Source organism: Nerophis lumbriciformis, linkage group LG09 (assembly GCF_033978685.3).
Source record: "Nerophis lumbriciformis linkage group LG09, RoL_Nlum_v2.1, whole genome shotgun sequence".
Classification (NCBI taxonomy): Eukaryota; Metazoa; Chordata; class Actinopteri; order Syngnathiformes; family Syngnathidae; genus Nerophis; species Nerophis lumbriciformis.
Window position 1 is genome coordinate 30,716,445 of NC_084556.2, and position 19,821 is coordinate 30,736,265.

Here is a 19,821-nt window from a genome sequence, read left to right on the forward strand (position 1 = left end):
TTCTAGCAAGACTTGGCACCTTTCCCTAACACCGTCAAAGGTACCAAAAGCCATTTCAATGACCATGGAGTTGGAGTTGAAGATACTGCAAGAGGAGAATCCAGCATTGCGCTGACAGTTGAATGCCAAGCAACAAAATAACACCAATTTGAAGAATATCAATGTTCCGGAGAAAATCAGTGTTCGGGAGAATAACAAAGAAGAGATGGATCACTATACACGACAGAATTATATCATCATTGCACAAACAGGAATACTTGTTTTTGTTGTACAGATGAACAATACAAAATCAACATTAAATCCGACAACAAATTGTCAATTATTCATTTCAACAGCAGAAGTTTGTATGCAAACTATAAAAACATGAATCATTTTTTTGGAACCATTCAGCAAACCCTTAAAGTGATCGCTATCTCGGAAACATGGATCAATGTTAAAAAAAAAAAAAGAGTAGATTTTGGTCTGCAAGCCATCAACTACAAAGTGGCAAAAACATGTCATTTGCTATTGATAATATTTTTGAATGTTTAACCATTGAAATCTGTCACAAAAAACTAAAATATGTTGATCAGCTGTACATATGGAACACCTATGTAATGTATTGAAATGTTTGAGGACTGGATTAGGCCAACTTTTACTGAAATCAGTTAAAAACTAATCTTATGTGGTGACTTCAACACTGACCTCTTGAAACTTAACAAGTAAAAGGCCATTGATGACTTCATAGATGCAAAGTATAGCATGAGTTTATATCCTAAAATCACAAGGTCAAGAAGAGTGATGATTTTGATAATATTACATGTGGTATGCAAATAACTGACATTAGTGATCCTCTACCAGTTTTCACAATCTATGACGGAAACTACAGAAAGAGGAACATATTTGACAAAAAGCACTTTAGAGAATATGCACAGAGAAACTATAGATTGCGGCCTACACCATGTATCAATTTTACTGGGGCCAAAATTGTGTAATCTCTATGACATTTGTAAAGTTACAAAAGACTTAAATGTAGTACTATTTGCTGATGATGACACAACTGCCTTTTTTCAGGAGAGAACACACACAAGCTATAACTAATAATAACAGAAGACATTTTCAAATTAAAGAGAGGGTTTGACAAGAACAGATTATCTTTGAATTTCAATTAAACTAAAATACTGCTATTCAGTAACAACAGAACAGAACGTCAAACACAAATACAAATATACGGATTGGACATTGACAGAGTGATATAAATGAAATTTGTGGGTGCAATACTAAACAAAAAAATGAAATGTAAAACTGTTATTTAAACAAAAAAAAAAGTAAAGTGAATTATATTTATATAGCATTTTTTCTCTAGTGACTCAAAGTGCTTTACATAGTGAAACCCATTATTTACATCTGTAAGCGACAAGGACACAAGGGCAGGGACTAAGGTGGCGGAAGCTGGAATCGAACCTGAAACCCTCAAGTTACTGGTACGGTCGCTCTACAACCGAGCCAAGCTGCTCCAAAGTGTTAAGAAATATCCTCTACTGCTCTCTCGTTTTACCATATCTGAATTATTGTGTAAAAATATGGGGAAATAACTACAAAAGTACAAAAAAGATCAGTTAGGATAATACATATTGTTGGATATAGAGAACACTCAAACTCTTTATTCATTGAATCAAAAATATTCAATTGACATTTGGAAACAACTAAAGTTATGTATTAAGTACTATAACCTGCTACCCCAAGAATGTACAACAATTCTTCTTAACAAAAGAATAGAAATATAACCTTAGAGAAACATCTAATTTAAAACATTTGTATGAATGTACAACACGTAAAACCTTTAGTATATCAGTATGTGGAATCAAATTATGGAATGGATTTAGTAAATAAGTCAAACAATGTACTAATATGATCCAGTTTAAGAAACTGTTCAAACTCAAAATTTTTACAAAGTACTAAGAAGAAGAAGGTTGAGTACAAACAAATGTGTTAGAAATTGCTATGAAACGAAAAGAGGTAAGATTAAAACATTTCTGTTTCATCCTACTCTTTTTCGTTCATGCTGTAATTAGAAACTAGAAATATGTGATGTATTATATATTGTGATTGTATGCATGTTCAAAATAAACTAACACCATAACCATAACTATGGTGTTACTCAACATACTTAAACCCCAGAGAGAGAGAGATGAGGTATCGTCATGAAGAAGCTGAGACACCAGTCACAACATTACAGATTACCTCAGGCCGCTATCAAGGCAACCTGGGCTTCCATTACACCTGAGCTGCGCCACAGGCTGATTGCATCCACGCCACATTGAATTAATTAATTGATTGCGCGAATCAAAATCAACTTACTTTTCAGATGCCTGACATCTGTTTATAGATATAATGTTTAAGTGATCTTATCTACCGTTCTAATTTTCTGAGACATTGAGTTTGGGGTTTTCCTTATCTGTAAAGCAATAATCCTCATGGCAAGAAATAAAGGCCTAAAATAGGACACCGTGGACGCATTTTTTCAGATGTTCTATTAATTACTCCTCAAATACAGTATATTTCTTAACACACAAAGTAGACTGTCATACATATGATTTCATACAAAAAGCAATGCATTGTACGGTAATTGTTGCACATTAAAGCAGCACTTTATTGGATTCTTGCTCAATTCTGAGGGAAAACCTCTTAGTTTATAGAGAACTTACTTTGACACTTCGCTCTGGGAGTTCCTCTCTCCCTCCAAAGTGAATGGAGAGGCACCCGTCAACAACTCAAACATCAGGATTCCAAGGCTCCACCAATCAACTGACTGCAAACATCATATCAAATGTACCAAAATAGTATGTGAAAGTTAGTTCTGCACCACATGTTCTAACGACAGGGTTTCCCCCAGCTTGCCAATATGTGGTGGAGTGGTGGGGGCGTGGTTATAGGCTTGGTCATTATGACATTATCATATGATTTCCATAATTGCTGATTATGCTTTTTTTTTTTTTTTTTAAACAAAAAAAAATATACATACATTTAGGATTTGTTCACACTGCTACATTGGATGTCCAATTCAGATTTTTTTTGTCAAATACAATTTTTTAGTGGCCGTTTACGTTACAAAAAAAAAAGTGATTTCTATTATGAATGCAATCTGACCCGTATGTGGACATGACATCACGATGTCGCAGCACTGCAATGTTTACGGAATTATACATGGCTTCCACTCTCGTCGTTCTCAGTACTGGCGCATTTTGTGCAATCAAACTCAACATTTTCTGAATCGAATTTTTGCGCGTAGAAGATTAAGGAGGAAGCAGACAAGTATTTTTGCTCTGACAGTTTTATGGGATATTTTGATTCGATGTCTGCTTGAAGAGCATGTCTGTGGGCGAGCAGTCGGAGACAGGAGAGGTAAAACTTTCACGTGAGTTCCTAAAACATATTATTTCCACCTGTTTTCTGCCCTGTTGTCAACTATTCATTTTGTAACCGTCTATTTAGGTGAATAATTATGATACTTTTCGCTTTTTGATGACGTTCTGGTTGGATGAATGCAACCTGAGCATTGAAAGTTGAAAAATACTCTGGCAGCGGTTTATTTTTCCAAGATTGCTGATTCACTCATTTTGCTGTCAATCAAAAAGCGACAGATCATCCAATCATCTTGCGGAAGCCCGGTGTCCAGGCCAGGCCAGGCCGAGCCCACTTCTAATTCACGTCCGGAGATGCTCGGCACCCTTGGGCAGGACAAAGCCAAGCATTTATCCAATGACTGTCTAGTTTGGCTGCAGTGAAACAACCCACTCTATGCTCCCCTATTGAAGTCAATAGATGCTGAGCTTCAACACTATTTAATGCACTGTGCCGCTACCTCAATGAATAAGAAGAAAGTCGCGTCAGCTGTCACGCAAGTAGCTGAACAATGTGCATTCTGGCGCATATTTAATCAATAAAATGTAAACACAAATGTACATATTTGACTATTTTTTCTATATTTTAGGGGAAGCTGTGCTTCCCTTGCAGTATTAGAGCAATTGTTACTGTTGGAGACTGTACTTGTGTTTAGAGATTCTTTACTTCTGTCGCTCGATGTACGCAACCAATAGCGAGAGCTGCAGCCGACCTGATGTCACACTTGCTTCGCGCTGCAGCTCCAGGTGGACTTTCTCTCCTTGAAAAAGCGCCACTGTCCTGTTAATATTTGCCCATTACACATTGTGTAGCTTGCTGTCCATGGGTATATCTGGGATATATAAAGGTACGTCTACATCACAGACATGATGCCTCCGCTCCAGATAATCACATGTGTCTTGGTTGCGTCACACAACATCCTGTTTCGGCTGTGCTGTTTTGTTGATCAAAGTCTTTTTTTGGTGATCAAATTTCCGGTGCATTACTAGTCGATTGTGTGCAAATAATAGGCTATATATCCATTCATACAACATATTACTTATATTTGTATAAAAACACTAATTTTTAAGGTTTAATGGGTTTTATTTTGCAGTGGCGTGGCGCTACGATCTATTACATTTGGTGAAACCCTGAATAAAGTAACGTGTAGTGCAGCAGTACGAAAGGTAAATAAGATAAAGATAGCTATGTATGTATTTACATTAAGTTCATATGAACATTTATGTAAATAGTGTACAGCTGAGTGTGTTAATATCAATGATAAAATCATTGCCTGCTTCTTACCTTTCCATGTCCTGTTTTCCCTCGAATGATTTCGGGTGCCATGTACTCAATAGTACCACAGAAAGAATAGGTCCTTTCCTTCTGGTAAAAAAAAAAATAAATAAAATGGTTGCTGCAACTAATATGACTTCAATAACGTCTGACATTCAACATCAATCCCCATCACATCCACATTGTGTTTATTTATACCTCTTCTTGTAGGAATTCTTTACTGAGTCCAAAATCGGTTAATACCACATGTCCGTCACTGTCCAGGAGAATATTTTCCAATTTAATGTCTCGGTATACAATCCCGAGCTGCACACATAGAACATAAATGAGGGTTTAAACAGCTGTTTGAACTACACATTTTTTAACTGCACTACACATCCATCCATATTATTATAAAATGTACATGCAGAAAATAACAATTTTGATTTTGTAATTCTATACGTCTAGAGCAGGGGTGTCCAAACCTCTGCCCGTGGGCCAAATGTGGCCCGCCTGCATCTGCACTTTGACCTGCGAGACGATGGCACAAGTTCAATTTCGATAAGCATCCTGGCCATGTGGGGTGTTTTCATATTAAATTTGAATACAGACAGGTGGCAAATTGTCACCATCTTGTGGACAATGCACATCATTCACTTGTATGACCCAATCCAAACAACCTTTTCTGGTCAAAGTGCAGAAATAAAATTCAACAAGCACAAAAAGTAAACAGACACATAACACAACCTGCTTACTGAACTTTGCGGATATTGTTAAAAAAAAACATAAATTATTTGAAATTACAACCATTATAAGGCATGGTGGGAAAAATGCAAAACACTCTCTCCACACTTATCCATGTTTGACTTTTAGTTGCTTGATATTTCTGAGTGATTACAAAGCTTTAAAGAGGTCGTTACAGAAGTAAACAAGGTAGGAGTTGAACTTTCACATTTTCTTAGTATTCAATTATAATACCCATCCATCCATCCATTTTTCTACCGCTTATTCCCTTTTGGGGTCGCGGGGGGCGCTGGAGCCTATCTCAGCTACAATCGGGCGGAAGGCGGGGTACACCCTGGACAAGTCGCCACCTCATCGCAGGGCCAACACAGATAGACAGACAACATTCACACTCACATCCACACACTAGGGCCAATTTAGTGTTGCCAATCAACCTATCCCCAGGTGCATGTCTTTTATAATTATAATAATTGTTTTTATTTATAAATGGTTGATTTATATAGGCTAGTAAGGTAAACTTTTGTACCTGACAAAACTACCTTACTAGCCTATATAAATCAACCATTTATAAATACACATCAGTAGGCTAAATGAACCTCTTCAACATATAATAATTATTAGTTATATATTCATTATATTATTGTAATATGTAAACACACACACACACGCATTTCGTTACTTTTCAGGCAAGTCGGATTTTTCCCCCTACTAAATTGTTTTTAGCCCAATGCGGCCCCCCAGTCAAAATGTTTGGACACCCTTGGTCTCCAGTTTGGTGGCGGACAAACCCCAGCTAAGTACAGCAGAATCTCAATTTACAAACGCTTCTATTTGCAAACTTTTCCGTTTACTAACATCTACATCGTGCCAATATGCCTGTGTGCGAACCAAGTCTCGGTGTACGAACGCCTCATTCATTGATTTTGCATGCCACTTGAAGCCATCGGGGGCTGCCATTTTGATTACATAATTTCCTGTACAGGTGGGCACAGCCAATTTGAAGAGGCGCGCGCCCCTCAGTCACATCCTGTTCACACCCTGTATACACGGGCGCAGCCATTTCAAAGGGCTTCGACGGCGAGCGGCACTTCTGAATTGTTTATTTCTATGATTGTCGTATCTTACACCGGTCATAGCTATGTCAGCCTGTCTTAGAAATCACTTTGTGTGATTTTTGGTTTGCAGCAACATGGGGGTTAATAAATATATATATATATATATATATATATATATATATAATCCATCCATCCATTTTCTACCGCTTATTCCCTTTGGGGTCGCGGGGGGCGCTGGAGCCTATCTCAACTACAATATATATATATATATATATAAAAATATATACATACAGTATAATTTATATATATATGCATATATATGTATTTGTATACATCAGTGGTTCTTAACCTTGTTGGAGGTACCGAACCCCACCAGTTTCATATGTGCATCCACCGAACCCTTCTTTAGTGGAAAAAATATATATATATATATACTTTTTTTTTTTTCAAATTCAAGACAAAGTTACATGTTTTTTTAGTGGTGCACAAAATGAACCGTGCATGAACATCACCTTGTTCAAAGAACAAAACCAAACACAGTGCATGAACTCACAACAAATTACACACCTGCAAATCAGATGGAAAATTAGAGGGAACATTGTTTGGGGGTATCCATAACATGCCGATAGGGAGAAGTTTTTATTTACACGATGAGTCAGGTGTCAGGTGTGTCGTGACCTCCGGGACGGAGGCTCCGCCGAACCCCTGAGGACGACTTACCGAATCCCTAGGGTTCGATCGAACCCAGGTTAAGAACCACTGGTATAAATATATACAGGTAAAAGCCAGTAAATTAGAATATTTTGAAAAACTTGATTTATTTCAGTAATTGCATTCAAAAGGTGTAACTTGTACATTATATTTATTCATTGCACACAGACTGATGCATTCAAATGTTTATTTCATTTAATTTTGATGATTTGAAGTGGCAACAAATGAAAATCCAAAATTCCGTGTGTCACAAAATTAGAATATTACTTAAGGCTAATACAAAAAAGGGATTTTTAGAAATGTTGGCCAACTGAAAAGTATGAAAATGAAAAATATGAGCATGTACAATACTCAATACTTGGTTGGAGCTCCTTTTGCCTCAATTACTGCGTTAATGCGGCGTGGCATGGAGTCGATGAGTTTCTGGCACTGCTCAGGTGTTATGAGAGCCCAGGTTGCTCTGATAGTGGCCTTCAACTCTTCTGCGTTTTTGGGTCTGGCCTTCTGCATCTTCCTTTTCACAATACCCCACAGATTTTCTATGGGGCTAAGGTCAGGGGAGTTGGCGGGCCAATTTAGAACAGAAATACCATGGTCCGTAAACCAGGCACAGGTAGATTTTGCGCTGTGTGCAGGCGCCAAGTCCTGTTGGAACTTGAAATCTCCATCTCCATAGAGCAGGTCAGCAGCAGGAAGCATGAAGTGCTCTAAAACTTGCTGGTAGACGGCTGCGTTGACCCTGGATCTCAGGAAACAGAGTGGACCGACACCAGCAGATGACATGGCACCCCAAACCATCCCTGATGGTGGAAACTTTACACTAGACTTCAGGCAACGTGGATCCTGTGCCTCTCCTGTCTTCCTCCAGACTCTGGGACCTCGATTTCCAAAGGAAATGCAAAATTTGCATGGTTGGGTGATGGTTTGGGGTGCCATGTCATCTGCTGGTGTCGGTCCACTCTGTTTCCTGAGATCCAGGGTCAACGCAGCCGTCTACCAGCAAGTTTTAGAGCACTTCATGCTTCCTGCTGCTGACCTGCTCTATGGAGATGGAGATTTCAAGTTCCAACAGGACTTGGCGCCTGCACACAGCGCAAAATCTACCCGTGCCTGGTTTACGGACCATGGTATTTCTGTTCTAAATTGGCCCGCCAACTCCCCTGACCTTAGCCCCATAGAAAATCTGTGGGGTATTGTGAAAAGGAAGATGCAGAATGCCAGACCCAAAAACGCAGAAGAGTTGAAGGCCACTATCAGAGCAACCTGGGCTCTCATAACACCTGAGCAGTGCCAGAAACTCATCGACTCCATGCCACGCCGCATTAACGCAGTAATTGAGGCAAAAGGAGCTCCAACCAAGTATTGAGTATTGTACATGCTCATATTTTTCATTTTCATACTTTTCAGTTGGCCAACATTTCTAAAAATCCCTTTTTTGTATTAGCCTTAAGTGATATTCTAATTTTGTGACACACGGAATTTTGGATTTTCATTTGTTGCCACTTCAAATCATCAAAATTAAATGAAATAAACATTTGAATGCATCAGTCTGTGTGCAATGAATAAATATAATGTACAAGTTACACCTTTTGAATGCAATTACTGAAATAAATCAAGTTTTTCAAAATATTCTAATTTACTGGCTTTTACCTGTATATCAATTTTATTTATATATATACAGTGGGGCAAAAAAGTATTTAGTCAGCCACCATTTGTGCAAGTTCTCCCACTTATAATGATGACAGAGGTCTGTAATTTTCATCATAGGTACACTTCAACTGTGAGAGACAGAATGTGAAAAAAAAATCCATTCCTCCATGCAGATCTTCTCGAGAGCAGTGATGTTTTGGGGCTGTCGCCGAGCAACACGGACTTTCAACTCCCTCCACAGATTTTCTATTGGGTTGAGGTCTGGAGACTGGCTAGGCCACTCCAGGACTTTCAAATGCTTCTTAAGGAGCCACTCCTTCGTTGCCCGGGCGGTGTGTTTGGGATCATTGTCATGCTGGAAGACCCAGCCACGTTTCATCTTCAAAGCTCTCACTGATGGAAGGAGGTTTTGGCTCAAAATCTCACGATACATGGCCCCATTCATTCTTTCCTTAACACGGATCAGTCGGCCTGTCCCCTTAGCAGAAAAACAGCCCCAAAGCATGATGTTTCCACCCCCATGCTTCACAGTAGGTGTGGTGTTCTTGGGATGCAACTCAGTATTCTTCTTCCTCCAAACACGACGAGTTGAGTTTATACCAAAAAGTTCTATTTTGGTTTCATCTGACCACATGACATTCTCCCAATCCTCTGCTGTATCATCCATGTGCTCTCTGGCAAACTTCAGACGGGCCTGGACATGCACTGGCTTAAGCAGGGGGACACGTCTGGCACTGCAGGATTTGATTCCCTGTCGGCGTAGTGTGTTACTGATGGTAACCTCTGTTACTTTGGTCCCAGCTCTCTGCAGGTCATTCACCAGGTCCCCCCGTGTAGTTCTGGGATTTTTGCTCACCGTTCTCATGATCATTTTGACCCCATGGGATGAGATCTTGCGTGGAGCCCCAGATCGAGGGAGATTATCAGTGGTCTTGTATGTCTTCCATTTTCTGATAATTGCTACCACAGTTGACTTTTTCACACCAAGCTGCGTACCTATTGCAGATTCACTCTTCACAGTCTGGTGCAGGTCTACAATTATTTTCCTGTTGTCCTTCGACAGCTCTTTGGTCTTGGCCATAGTGGAGTTTGGAGTCTGACTGTTTGAGGCTGTGGACAATTGTCTTTTATACAGATAACGAGTTCAAACAGGTGCCATTAATACAGGTAACGAGTGGAGGACAGAAGAGCTTCTTAAAGAAGAAGTTACAGGTCTGTGAGAGCCAGAGATCTTCCTTGTTTGAAGTGACCAAATACTTATTTTCCACCATAATTTACAAATAAATTATTTAAAAATCCTACAATGTGAATTCCTGGATTTTTTTTCACATTCTGTCTCTCACAGTTGAAGTGTACCTATGATGAAAATTACAGACCTCTGTCATCATTTTAAGTGGGAGAACTTGCACAATCGGGGGCTGACTAAATACTTTTTTGCCCCACTGTGTATATATATATATATATATATATATATATATATATATACCGTATTTTCCGCACCATTAGCCGCACCTAAAAACCACAAATTTACTCAAAAGCTGACAGTGCGGCTTTTAACCCGGTGCGCTTTATATATGGATAAATATTAAGATTCATTTTCATAAAGTTTCGATCTCGCAACTTAGGTAAACAGCCGCCATCTTTTTTCCCGGTAGAACAGGAAGCGCTTCTTCTTCTACGCAAGCAACCGCCAAGGTAAGCACCCGCCCCCATAGAACAGGAAGCGCTTCTTCTTCTACTGTAAGCAACCACCCGCCCCCGGAAGAAGAAGAAAAAACGCGCGGATATCACCGTACGTTTCATTTCCTGTTTACATCTGTAAAGACCACAAAATGGCTCCTACTAAGCGACAAGGATCCGGTTCATGAAAAGACGCAATCTCTCCATCCGCACACGGATTACTACCGTATTTCACAGCAACTGATATTCCTGTGAACCGCACTGTGGAACGGGAGCACGTACGGTGAATATTCGCACCACAGGGAATGAGAAGTCATCCTTCACTGTGGTTCTAGCTTGCCATGCAAACTTCCACCCATGGTGATATTCAAAAGGAAGACCTTGCCAAAAGAGACCTTTCCAGCCGGCGTCATCATAAAAGCTAACTCGAAGGGATGGATGAAGAAAAGATGAGCGAGTGGTTAAGGTAAGTTTAAGTTTACGCGAAGAGGCCGGGTGGCTTTTTTCACGCAGCTCTGTCCATGTTGATATACGTATGTTTGTGATTGCACATTTGCGTACATTTTGGGAGTGAACAGAGTTGTTAGAACGCTGGTTTTTAATATATTATTAAAGTTTGACTGACCTATCTGACTGTTTTTTTGACATTCCTTTAGCGCAGTTAGATGCGGCTTACAACACGGGGCGGCTTATTGGTGGACAAAGTTTTGAAATATGCCGTTCATTGAAGGCGCGGCTTTTAACCCAGGGCGCCTTATGATGCGGAAAATACGGTGTATATATATATATATATATATATATATAGTGTCCTCGTAGTGTAAAGTGTTCTTTTTTTCTAAAATAGGAAGTTTTGTCGAGGCTAGAACCGATTATTAATGTTTACATTGATTTTTATGGGGAACTCTGCATCACTATACAAAATTTTAGGTTTACGAACCATGTTCAAAAACCAAATAAGTTTATAAATTGAGGTTCCAATGTAGGTCATTATAAAATGTACTTAAATGCATCAAACAGATCAATTTAAGAATTCAGTGGCAAACTATGTATTTGTGTTTCAAATACAGTACTTTGTTGATGCATTAGCCATTCATGGTTCTTATTACGCAATAATGCAGTATCACTGAAGACCCAGCAGACCCACAAACAATAAATCCATAAGTAGTTCCATACAGCAATACAAACCTTGTGCAAATGTTCCAGCGCCAGGATTATTTCAGCACTATAAAGTCGTACTGCTTCCTCAGAAAAGTGATCCCGTTGATACAAATGAGTGAACATCTCCCCTCCGCTCACATAGTCTGCACTCAAACACAAGGGGCTTGATCATCCGTTTATCGAAATTATAGGCGGAAACAAAGCGGAAACAATTCAATAGACAAACATAGAAGATAACTTTTTTTCCTCGGTTGAAGAGACATTAAACATGGTTCGATGACCTCCACTTACCCAAGATGAGGTGCAGCTTGCTCTGAGTCTGAAAGGCATAATGGAGTGTGACCAAGAAGGGTGACTGGCGTATGTGTTCCAACACCTGCCTCTCGGTGCGAGTATGTTCTGTGGTTTTTGCCTTCTGAACGATTGCTGCTTTCTTTAGAACCTGAAGGGACATCATTATGTTATGTCAACAATGAGGGTTGGAATGGGGGGTTAAGTCACCAAAAATGATTCCCGAGCGCGGCACCGCTGCTGCTCACAGCTCCCCTCACCTCCCAGGTGGTGAACAAGGGGATGGGTCAAATGCAGAGGACAAATTTCACCACACCTAGTGTGTGAGTGACAATCATTGGTACTTTAACTTTAACTTTAATTCAAGAAATTCTGAATGAAGTGTTTCCATTGTATTAGAGGAGTGTCCCACTCCCTAAAAAAATCTTTTTTTTTTTCCTATAAAGCACAAAATCATAACATAAATAATTTAAAGGTGCCATATGTAACAATTTCATGTCAAATCATCATTTAATGGCCCTCAAAAGGCATGTTCTTTTCAAATACCTTTCTAACTGATAACGGTAGTTCAGCCGGGATATGCTAATTTCAAAATTAGATTTACAGCCCCGAAATCTTGTTATTGTTTTCATTTTGATGCCCTGCCCTCCACCATTTGACCAATTAGAAAGTCTGTGAGTGTGTCACATCCAGTGCACCGCCCTCTTCGTCTGGCTACTGCCACTGGTAAAGTTACTAAAAATGTCAGACCTTAGTAAATCTAAAAGACGTCATTACGATTCTAAACTTATTCATGACAAAGCCAGGAACAAAACAAGAAGTTGTATCGGGGATGCCTTTGGATATATCTCTTGCCGTAGTTAGCTTCTACGGCTAATGCCGTAGCATGGCAATGTGTTACTACGCTAGAAAAAGAGTTCCTCTGTGTTCACTCTTACAATAACAATGTCGCTACAGCTTGGTTATTATACGGGTTACGGAACATAAATAAAGTATTGTTGACGGTTTTTGAATACATTTTAAAGTGATTTAGAGGTAGAATTGATTGCTCCCATTAGCTGCATTGCTAGCCACCTAAAATGAGCTGATTTGTACATGTTAGAAAGCAAAAAAAAAATGTTTGTCTTATTGTCTCTCATAATGACTGAACAATAGGCAGAACATTTTTTTTAAAGTGCAGTTCCCCTTTAAGAGACGTAATCCACTGCGCTCAAGTTAAGTAGGTCAGCTTTTTAATACACGCAAACCTTTAATAGATCAGGGCCTAAGTGTGCAAAACTTTTTACAATGTATTAATTTGGATAATGAAAGATGGTGGTTATCATAACAACTTTGAAGGAGTGATCGAATTACTGTCTAATTTGCATAATTGGCTATGCAACATGCACATCTAATTAGGGAAACAAAAAGTGGGCAAAAAACATGAAAAGCAAAACAAATATGTACAGTTTAAAGTGTTTTTAATGTCACAAGCAAGACAGAGCCACCTGTAAAAAAAAATTTAGATGGTGGGGTTGGGCCCACATCAGTACAAGTTGCTATTAAAAAAAGAAAAACAACTGCTGTCATGTTGGAATTTCGCTGGTTGCCTTTTTAAAAATTGGATTCAGGAGGGCTCTGAATACTCCCTAAATATAATAAGAAGGTCGATAAGTTGGCGACACTGATCTCTACTACTATGTCTTCCTATTTTTTAGCAGACCAGGTGCTTATGAGTCATGTTGAGAAGCAGTTATGATGCCTACAAGCTACAATCAGACAGCTCCATTACAATGTGTATATGAGCGAGGGAGAGCAGGTAGCGCCAAATCTATTCTAAATGTATTATCAGCAGGCCACCACAAATAAATGAGTGTATGGGTAACAGTACAAATCATGGATCAAATTTCCAGTGATTCTTACGATTCTTCATATATTTAGGGAATGAAAACTAACTTTTAGATATCACTTGGTAATAAAAAGTCATAATAACCTCAATAAACATCTAATGTTAAGGCTTACCTTCATTGCATAGAGTTGGCCTGCATCATGGCCGCTGTTCTTTCTCACCAAAAACACTTTTCCATAAGCTGGAGAAAGATAAGCACAAGTGTTTAACATTAAGTTAATTCTAAAACGTAGGCAATTTAATATAATATATAATAATAATATAATGCTACATCCTACAGCGAACACAAAAATGACAAAAAACAGCAATTACTACTATAACTACTGAGAGAAATATTGATAACAGTTATGTGAACTCAAACACGTAAGCTGTGCAACATATTACAAAACAAGTGCAGTAAAGCATGCTGGGAAACGACCGCTTTTTGGCACCTAGTTTGAAAATAGTTAATAGTTATTAGATTCCACTGGTGGTGGTAGTTTGCCTATGTATAGGGTTGCTAAATGTCCCATATTAGCCAGGACATCTCGAATAATAGGCTAAATTGGTTTGTCTCATAAATAACCTCAATTGTCCCATAAATTGACTGTTAACTCTTTTAAATACAGCAGACCTCTTTCTACAAATCCTGGATTTGTAGAAAGGTATAAAACTGTGTCTAAAATGAAATGGTTCAAAAGATCCCCTTTTATTACCCTGCTAATAACTTTCATATGTCCCTTTGCGTTGGAAAAGGTGAATATGGGTGGGTCGAGTTTTAGTGTAAATCAGCTCTTATATTTAAAATATACATAAATTAACTCTTAAATCACTCACACTGTACAAAGAACAAATGAAGGACATTTAAAAAGACAACCCCCACTTACTTTTTTTGGATATAACTCTTTTATACTTTTTTTTTATTGTCTTTTGTTTTTTTTACATATCCTTGAATGTATTTATATTTTCACTAATTCAAATGTCTTTAAATAAACATTCATCCAACACACTGTAGTGACCAGATTAATGGGTTGTTAAAAAGAGATTTGCTCCAGAACTGGTTGCAGCACGTTTTGGCTGCGTGCGCCTGAGGCTGGTGCTGCAATATGTGCTCACTGCCTTGAGTTAGATAGCTCACACAGTTCTACAACTACACCGAGGATATTACAGTAACACTATTTTTTTGTTAACTGTGTAGACTTAATTATGTCTCCAAAGCAGCAGTTTTCCATGACCGCAAAAATGAACGTCATTAAAAGCTAAGAGAGGACAAAATGGCCAACGACATTAGCCGTGAACGTGTTACCTATTTCTTGACCATTGTCATTGACCCTCATTAAAGATGGAGTATCAATATTCCGGTACATGAAGGCTAGAGCGGTCATTGGTTCCTTACTGTTACAAGATATGAGAAGAGAATATGAGGTTATCCTTCCAGACTAGCCTGGGACAATATTTTATGAAGGTAGGAAGGCCTGTAGGACAACAGTGATTAAAGAATGTATTTGTGAAGGTCATGTGGTTGGCTTTGCAGCCCTTAATGACTGCAATGTGTGACAAGCAAAGACAAAGTTGGATTTAAACATTGCCTCAGAAAACTAGCTCATAAAAGGAGGTGTTATTCTTTTAATTGTTGTTTAACTCTTGTTCAACCCTTTTTCACCAAGCACCACCTCAGAAAACAGAAAACATGTACCACCTTAATGACCAACATTACAGTAGCTTACTGTAGTAGGCCTAAATATTGATTAAAACATGGTGGAGGTTTTAGTTAACAAGTATATGTAATAGTTTTGGCCACTGTAACAATACACACAGTTTGAACGAAACACTGTGTTTGAATATTTAATTAGGTGATCATTTGGCATACCACTAGATGGAGCCTGTGCCACAGTTTGAGAATCTCTGCGACTTGTCCAGGGTGTACACCACCTTCCGCCCGAATGCAGCTGAGATAGGCTCCAGCGACCCCCCGCTACCCCGAAAGGGACAAGCGGTAGAAAATGGATGGATGGATGTTCTAAAATATTGTATGTAATTATTATGATTTGATTTTGCTTAGATTTTTACCATAAACATTCCATAAGTTAAAGCCATATGCTCATGCTTTGACAGTGAGATCCCTATTTTGAATATGGCACAATAAAAACAATGTAGGTTCTGGATAACGTTCACATCAAACAATTTTACTGTAAAATGTTCCACAAAAACAGTTTAACAATACTGAAATAATACAAAAATTAATAACACTAAAATGTATATTAAATGTAAAAAAAAAAAAAAAAACTACAATACAAAATAGGACATGTCTGTGCACTTTTCTTTGCAAAAGGCAAACTGGAATGGGTGTTACAGACAAATTGTGTTTTCTTTGAGGTTAACATGACGTTACACAATGATGGAGTAAGGATTAAAAGGGAACATGCACACTTTCTGTATTTCCATCTGAATCAGATTAAAGTATCAATACAGGCCTACATTATGTTAACACCACCTTGGCATGTGCACCTATCCCTTATTTTGTAGTGAGAAAGTTGACCACTCTACCCGTTAATTACTGTTAATTTGCTGATTGATGGTTAAAGTGTTATTTCTTTTATAACACTGTGAGTCTATCTTATGTTGTGTAATGACATCCGGCCATTTTTCCGATCTACTCTTTGCTCAAACAACAACTTCCTTTAGGCAAGCTTGAGTGACTCTCCTCTTGCTGAAATCAACAAGGTCAAAATATACAATTTATAAATTAAATGTTATATATATATATATATAACGAGTAGTAATAACTTAAAGGGGTTATATTACGCAAAACCAACTTTACTTACCTGTTGGTGTCTGTTTTTGTGTATTTGGGATAAGTCCCAAAAATATGAAATCAAACCATAGAGGCATGGCTCTTGCCAAACGAGCCATTTGAAATTTGAAATTTTAGTGACATATTTTGCCTTAGTTACGCCAGCAAATATCTCCATATATGGTAGAGGTTTACCCAAAGAGCTTTGTGCGAATCCGCCATTTTTATACAGTTGTATTCAATAAGTGTTCCCTTTTTTTTCTCTCTTGTTGTGGGGCAAACTGGCTCGTACATGTATATGCATGCTAAAAATCATCCACTCATTCAATTTCTAATAAAATGTAGTGTATAGTTCGACTTAGAAATGCCTGTAGACTTAACATAGAAGTGCAAAAAACTACATCATAGCTGCTGGGGAGAAGACACAGTCAAGGGGTGCTTTTGGCCTGGATGGGGTTTCAGCACATAAATTAGCCCCCCTATAAAACGGCGCATTCTGAAGAGACAGTCAGAAAGCGACTTGAAGATGGTCTGTAAAACAAATCTATGCAAACATTTGACCAACGCACCACCATTATATGTTATGTAAACCACAAGGAAGTGTATTCCATCCATCCATTTTCTACCGCTTGTCCCTTTTGGGGTCGCGGGGGGTGCTGGAGCCTTTCTCAACTACATTTGTGCGGAAGGTGGTGTACACCCTGGACATGTCGCCACCTCATCGCAGGGCCAACACAGATAGACAGACAACATTCACACTCACATTCCCACACTAGGGCCAATTTAGTGTTGCCAATCTACCTATCCCCAGGTGCATGTCTTTGGAGGTGGGAGGAAGCCGGAGTACCCGGAGGGAACCCACGCAGTCACGGGGAGAACATGAAAACTCCACACAGAAAGATCCCGGGTGTATTGAATGTAGAAAAAAATCATAATAGGACCCTTTTAAAGCTTAACACACACTGTGGCTAAGGGTTGATATGGCTGGTAATTAGGGTTGGTCTATTGATATATCATTCCTTTAAAAATAAGAATGAGTATGAATATGTATCATATTAAACATTACAACGGAAGTTACAGTAGAAACTTTGAAAGACAGAGTCCAAAACACCATGATGCACACTGCTGAGAAATGGGAACATTTCACTCCCAAAAATGTAACCATTGCCCACTGCTCCAAAAAACAAAAGCGTATAAGAAGAACGAGGTAACATGGCATTGTTGTGTGTTAGCGGTATCATATTTAGTTACTCATCAAAATAGCTGTAAATATAAAATATATTATTATATTTTTTACCTCCAGTGCCCAACACTTTGAGGAGCTCAAAGTTCTCCATGCCAACCTTTTCAGTGTGTCCGGTGAGGTTAGCTGGTGGCAGAAAAGAAGAAAATACAGTCAGTAGTAGTAGATTAAACATTTAGTTTTATAAACATGGCAAACTTTGAAGAGATACCAACTGGGTGACTGACATTACATGAGAAAAATGGCAATACAAAAAAAAGAAATGCAGTTCATGGTTAATAATTTATCACACTGGACCTTCAATTGCTTTTAATAACTAATCAATTACTAATAATTAAAGAAAAAGATTAAATGTTTTGGCACATACAAAAATACTCAAATACAGTTGAAAAAAAATGTATTGTGACGATAATAAATAATAAATCTTTTTGGCGAAAAAATGCACCACCGTGAATGCAATTAAAAATAATACACAATGACTAGGGATGTGCCGATCAAACGGCATTAGCTGATTTTTGTGAAAAAGTATTTGATCAGCCATTGTTGATTCGTGTCTTTTAATGCCGATCACAAACACCGATCCTGACGGCTTGACACACACCTGGGCAAATTACAGCCCGTTAAAATATTCAATCCAGCCCACCATTTTTTTAGACCTTTAACATCGAAACTGTAGCTGCTAATATGACGTGCAGAGCTGTTTTCAAATTACTGTACGTCTTGATCTATAGAAAGTAGAGATGTCCGATAATGGCTTTTTTGCCGATATCCGATACTCTGATATTGTCCAACTCTTAATTACCGATTCCGATATCAACCGATACCGATATATAGAGTCGTGGAATTAACACATTATTATGCCTAATTTTGTTGTGATGCCCCGCTGGATGCATTAAACAATGTAACTTCACCATGAATTCATTAACGTGGACCCCAACCTAAACAAGTTGTAAAACGTATTCGGGTGTTACCATTTAGTGATCAATTGTACAGAATATGTACTGTACTGTGCAATCTACTAATACAAGTTTCAATCAATCAATCAAAAACAAGGTTTTCCAAAATAAGAGAACAATTTCAACTCCAGTTATGGAGAAAAGTGCCAACATGGCACTGCCATATTTATTAATGAAGTCACAAAGTGCATTATTTTTTTTAACATGCCTCAAAACAGCAGCTTGGAATTTGGGACATGCTCTCCCTGAGATAATCCTAATACCCACTACAACTATAGGAAATACTATACTTTGACTTTCACAAAGTGCATTATTTTTTCTCTCACAATATTATGTCAGACCCACTCGACATCCATTGCTTTCGGTCTCCCCTAGAGGGGGGGGGGTTACCCACATATGCGGTCCTCTCCAAGGTTTCTCATAGTCATTCACATCGACGTCCCACTGGGGTGAGTTTTTCCTTGCCCGTATGTGGGCTTTGTACCGAGGATGTCGTTGTGGCTTGTGCAGCCCTTTGAGACACTTGTGATTTAGGGCTATATAAATAAAGATTGATTGATTGATTGATTTTTTTTAGACATGCCTCAAAACAACAGCTACAAAAACAATGAAGGCACACAGCTTCAGTCCAGAGTATACTAGAACAGTGGTTCTCAACCTTTTTTCAGTGATGTACCCCCTGTGAACATTTTTTAAATTCAAGTACCCCCTAATCAGAGCAAGGCATTTTTGGTTGAAAAATAGAGATAAAGATGTAAAATACAGCACTATGTCATCAGTTTCTGATTTATTAAATTGTATAACAGTGCAAAATATTGCTCATTTGTAGTGGTCTTTCTTGAACTATTTGGAAAAAAGATATACAAATAACTAAAAATTTGTTGAAAAATTATTAAAAATAAAGATTTCAACACATAGGAGTAATCATCAACTTAAAGTGCCCTCTTTGGGGATTGTAATAGAGATCCATCTGGATTCATGAACTTAATTCTAAACATTTCTTCACAAAAAAAGAAATCTTTAACATCAATATT

At 38.3% G+C, this 19,821-nt stretch overlaps 1 protein-coding gene across 2 annotated transcripts in view; it reads right to left on the reverse strand.

The window, feature by feature from the left end:
* The window catches only part of rps6ka4 (ribosomal protein S6 kinase, polypeptide 4), a 44,423-nt gene that overhangs the window by 14,934 nt on the left and 9,668 nt on the right, over positions 1 to 19,821 (reverse strand). Inside the window, exons 2-8 of one of the 2 annotated variants that reach the window (XM_072913825.1) lie at positions 17,886 to 17,957; positions 13,929 to 13,996; positions 11,928 to 12,078; positions 11,664 to 11,779; positions 4,858 to 4,965; positions 4,669 to 4,746; positions 2,688 to 2,791 (exon numbers count right to left, since the gene is read on the reverse strand). In XM_072913825.1, coding sequence (XP_072769926.1) covers positions 2,688 to 2,791; positions 4,669 to 4,746; positions 4,858 to 4,965; positions 11,664 to 11,779; positions 11,928 to 12,078; positions 13,929 to 13,996; positions 17,886 to 17,957 — 697 coding nt within the window. Of the gene's footprint in view, positions 1 to 2,687; positions 2,792 to 4,668; positions 4,750 to 4,857; positions 4,966 to 11,663; positions 11,780 to 11,927; positions 12,079 to 13,928; positions 13,997 to 17,885; positions 17,958 to 19,821 lie in introns of both variants that reach the window. The other variant, XM_061963361.2, reaches the window with a different exon arrangement.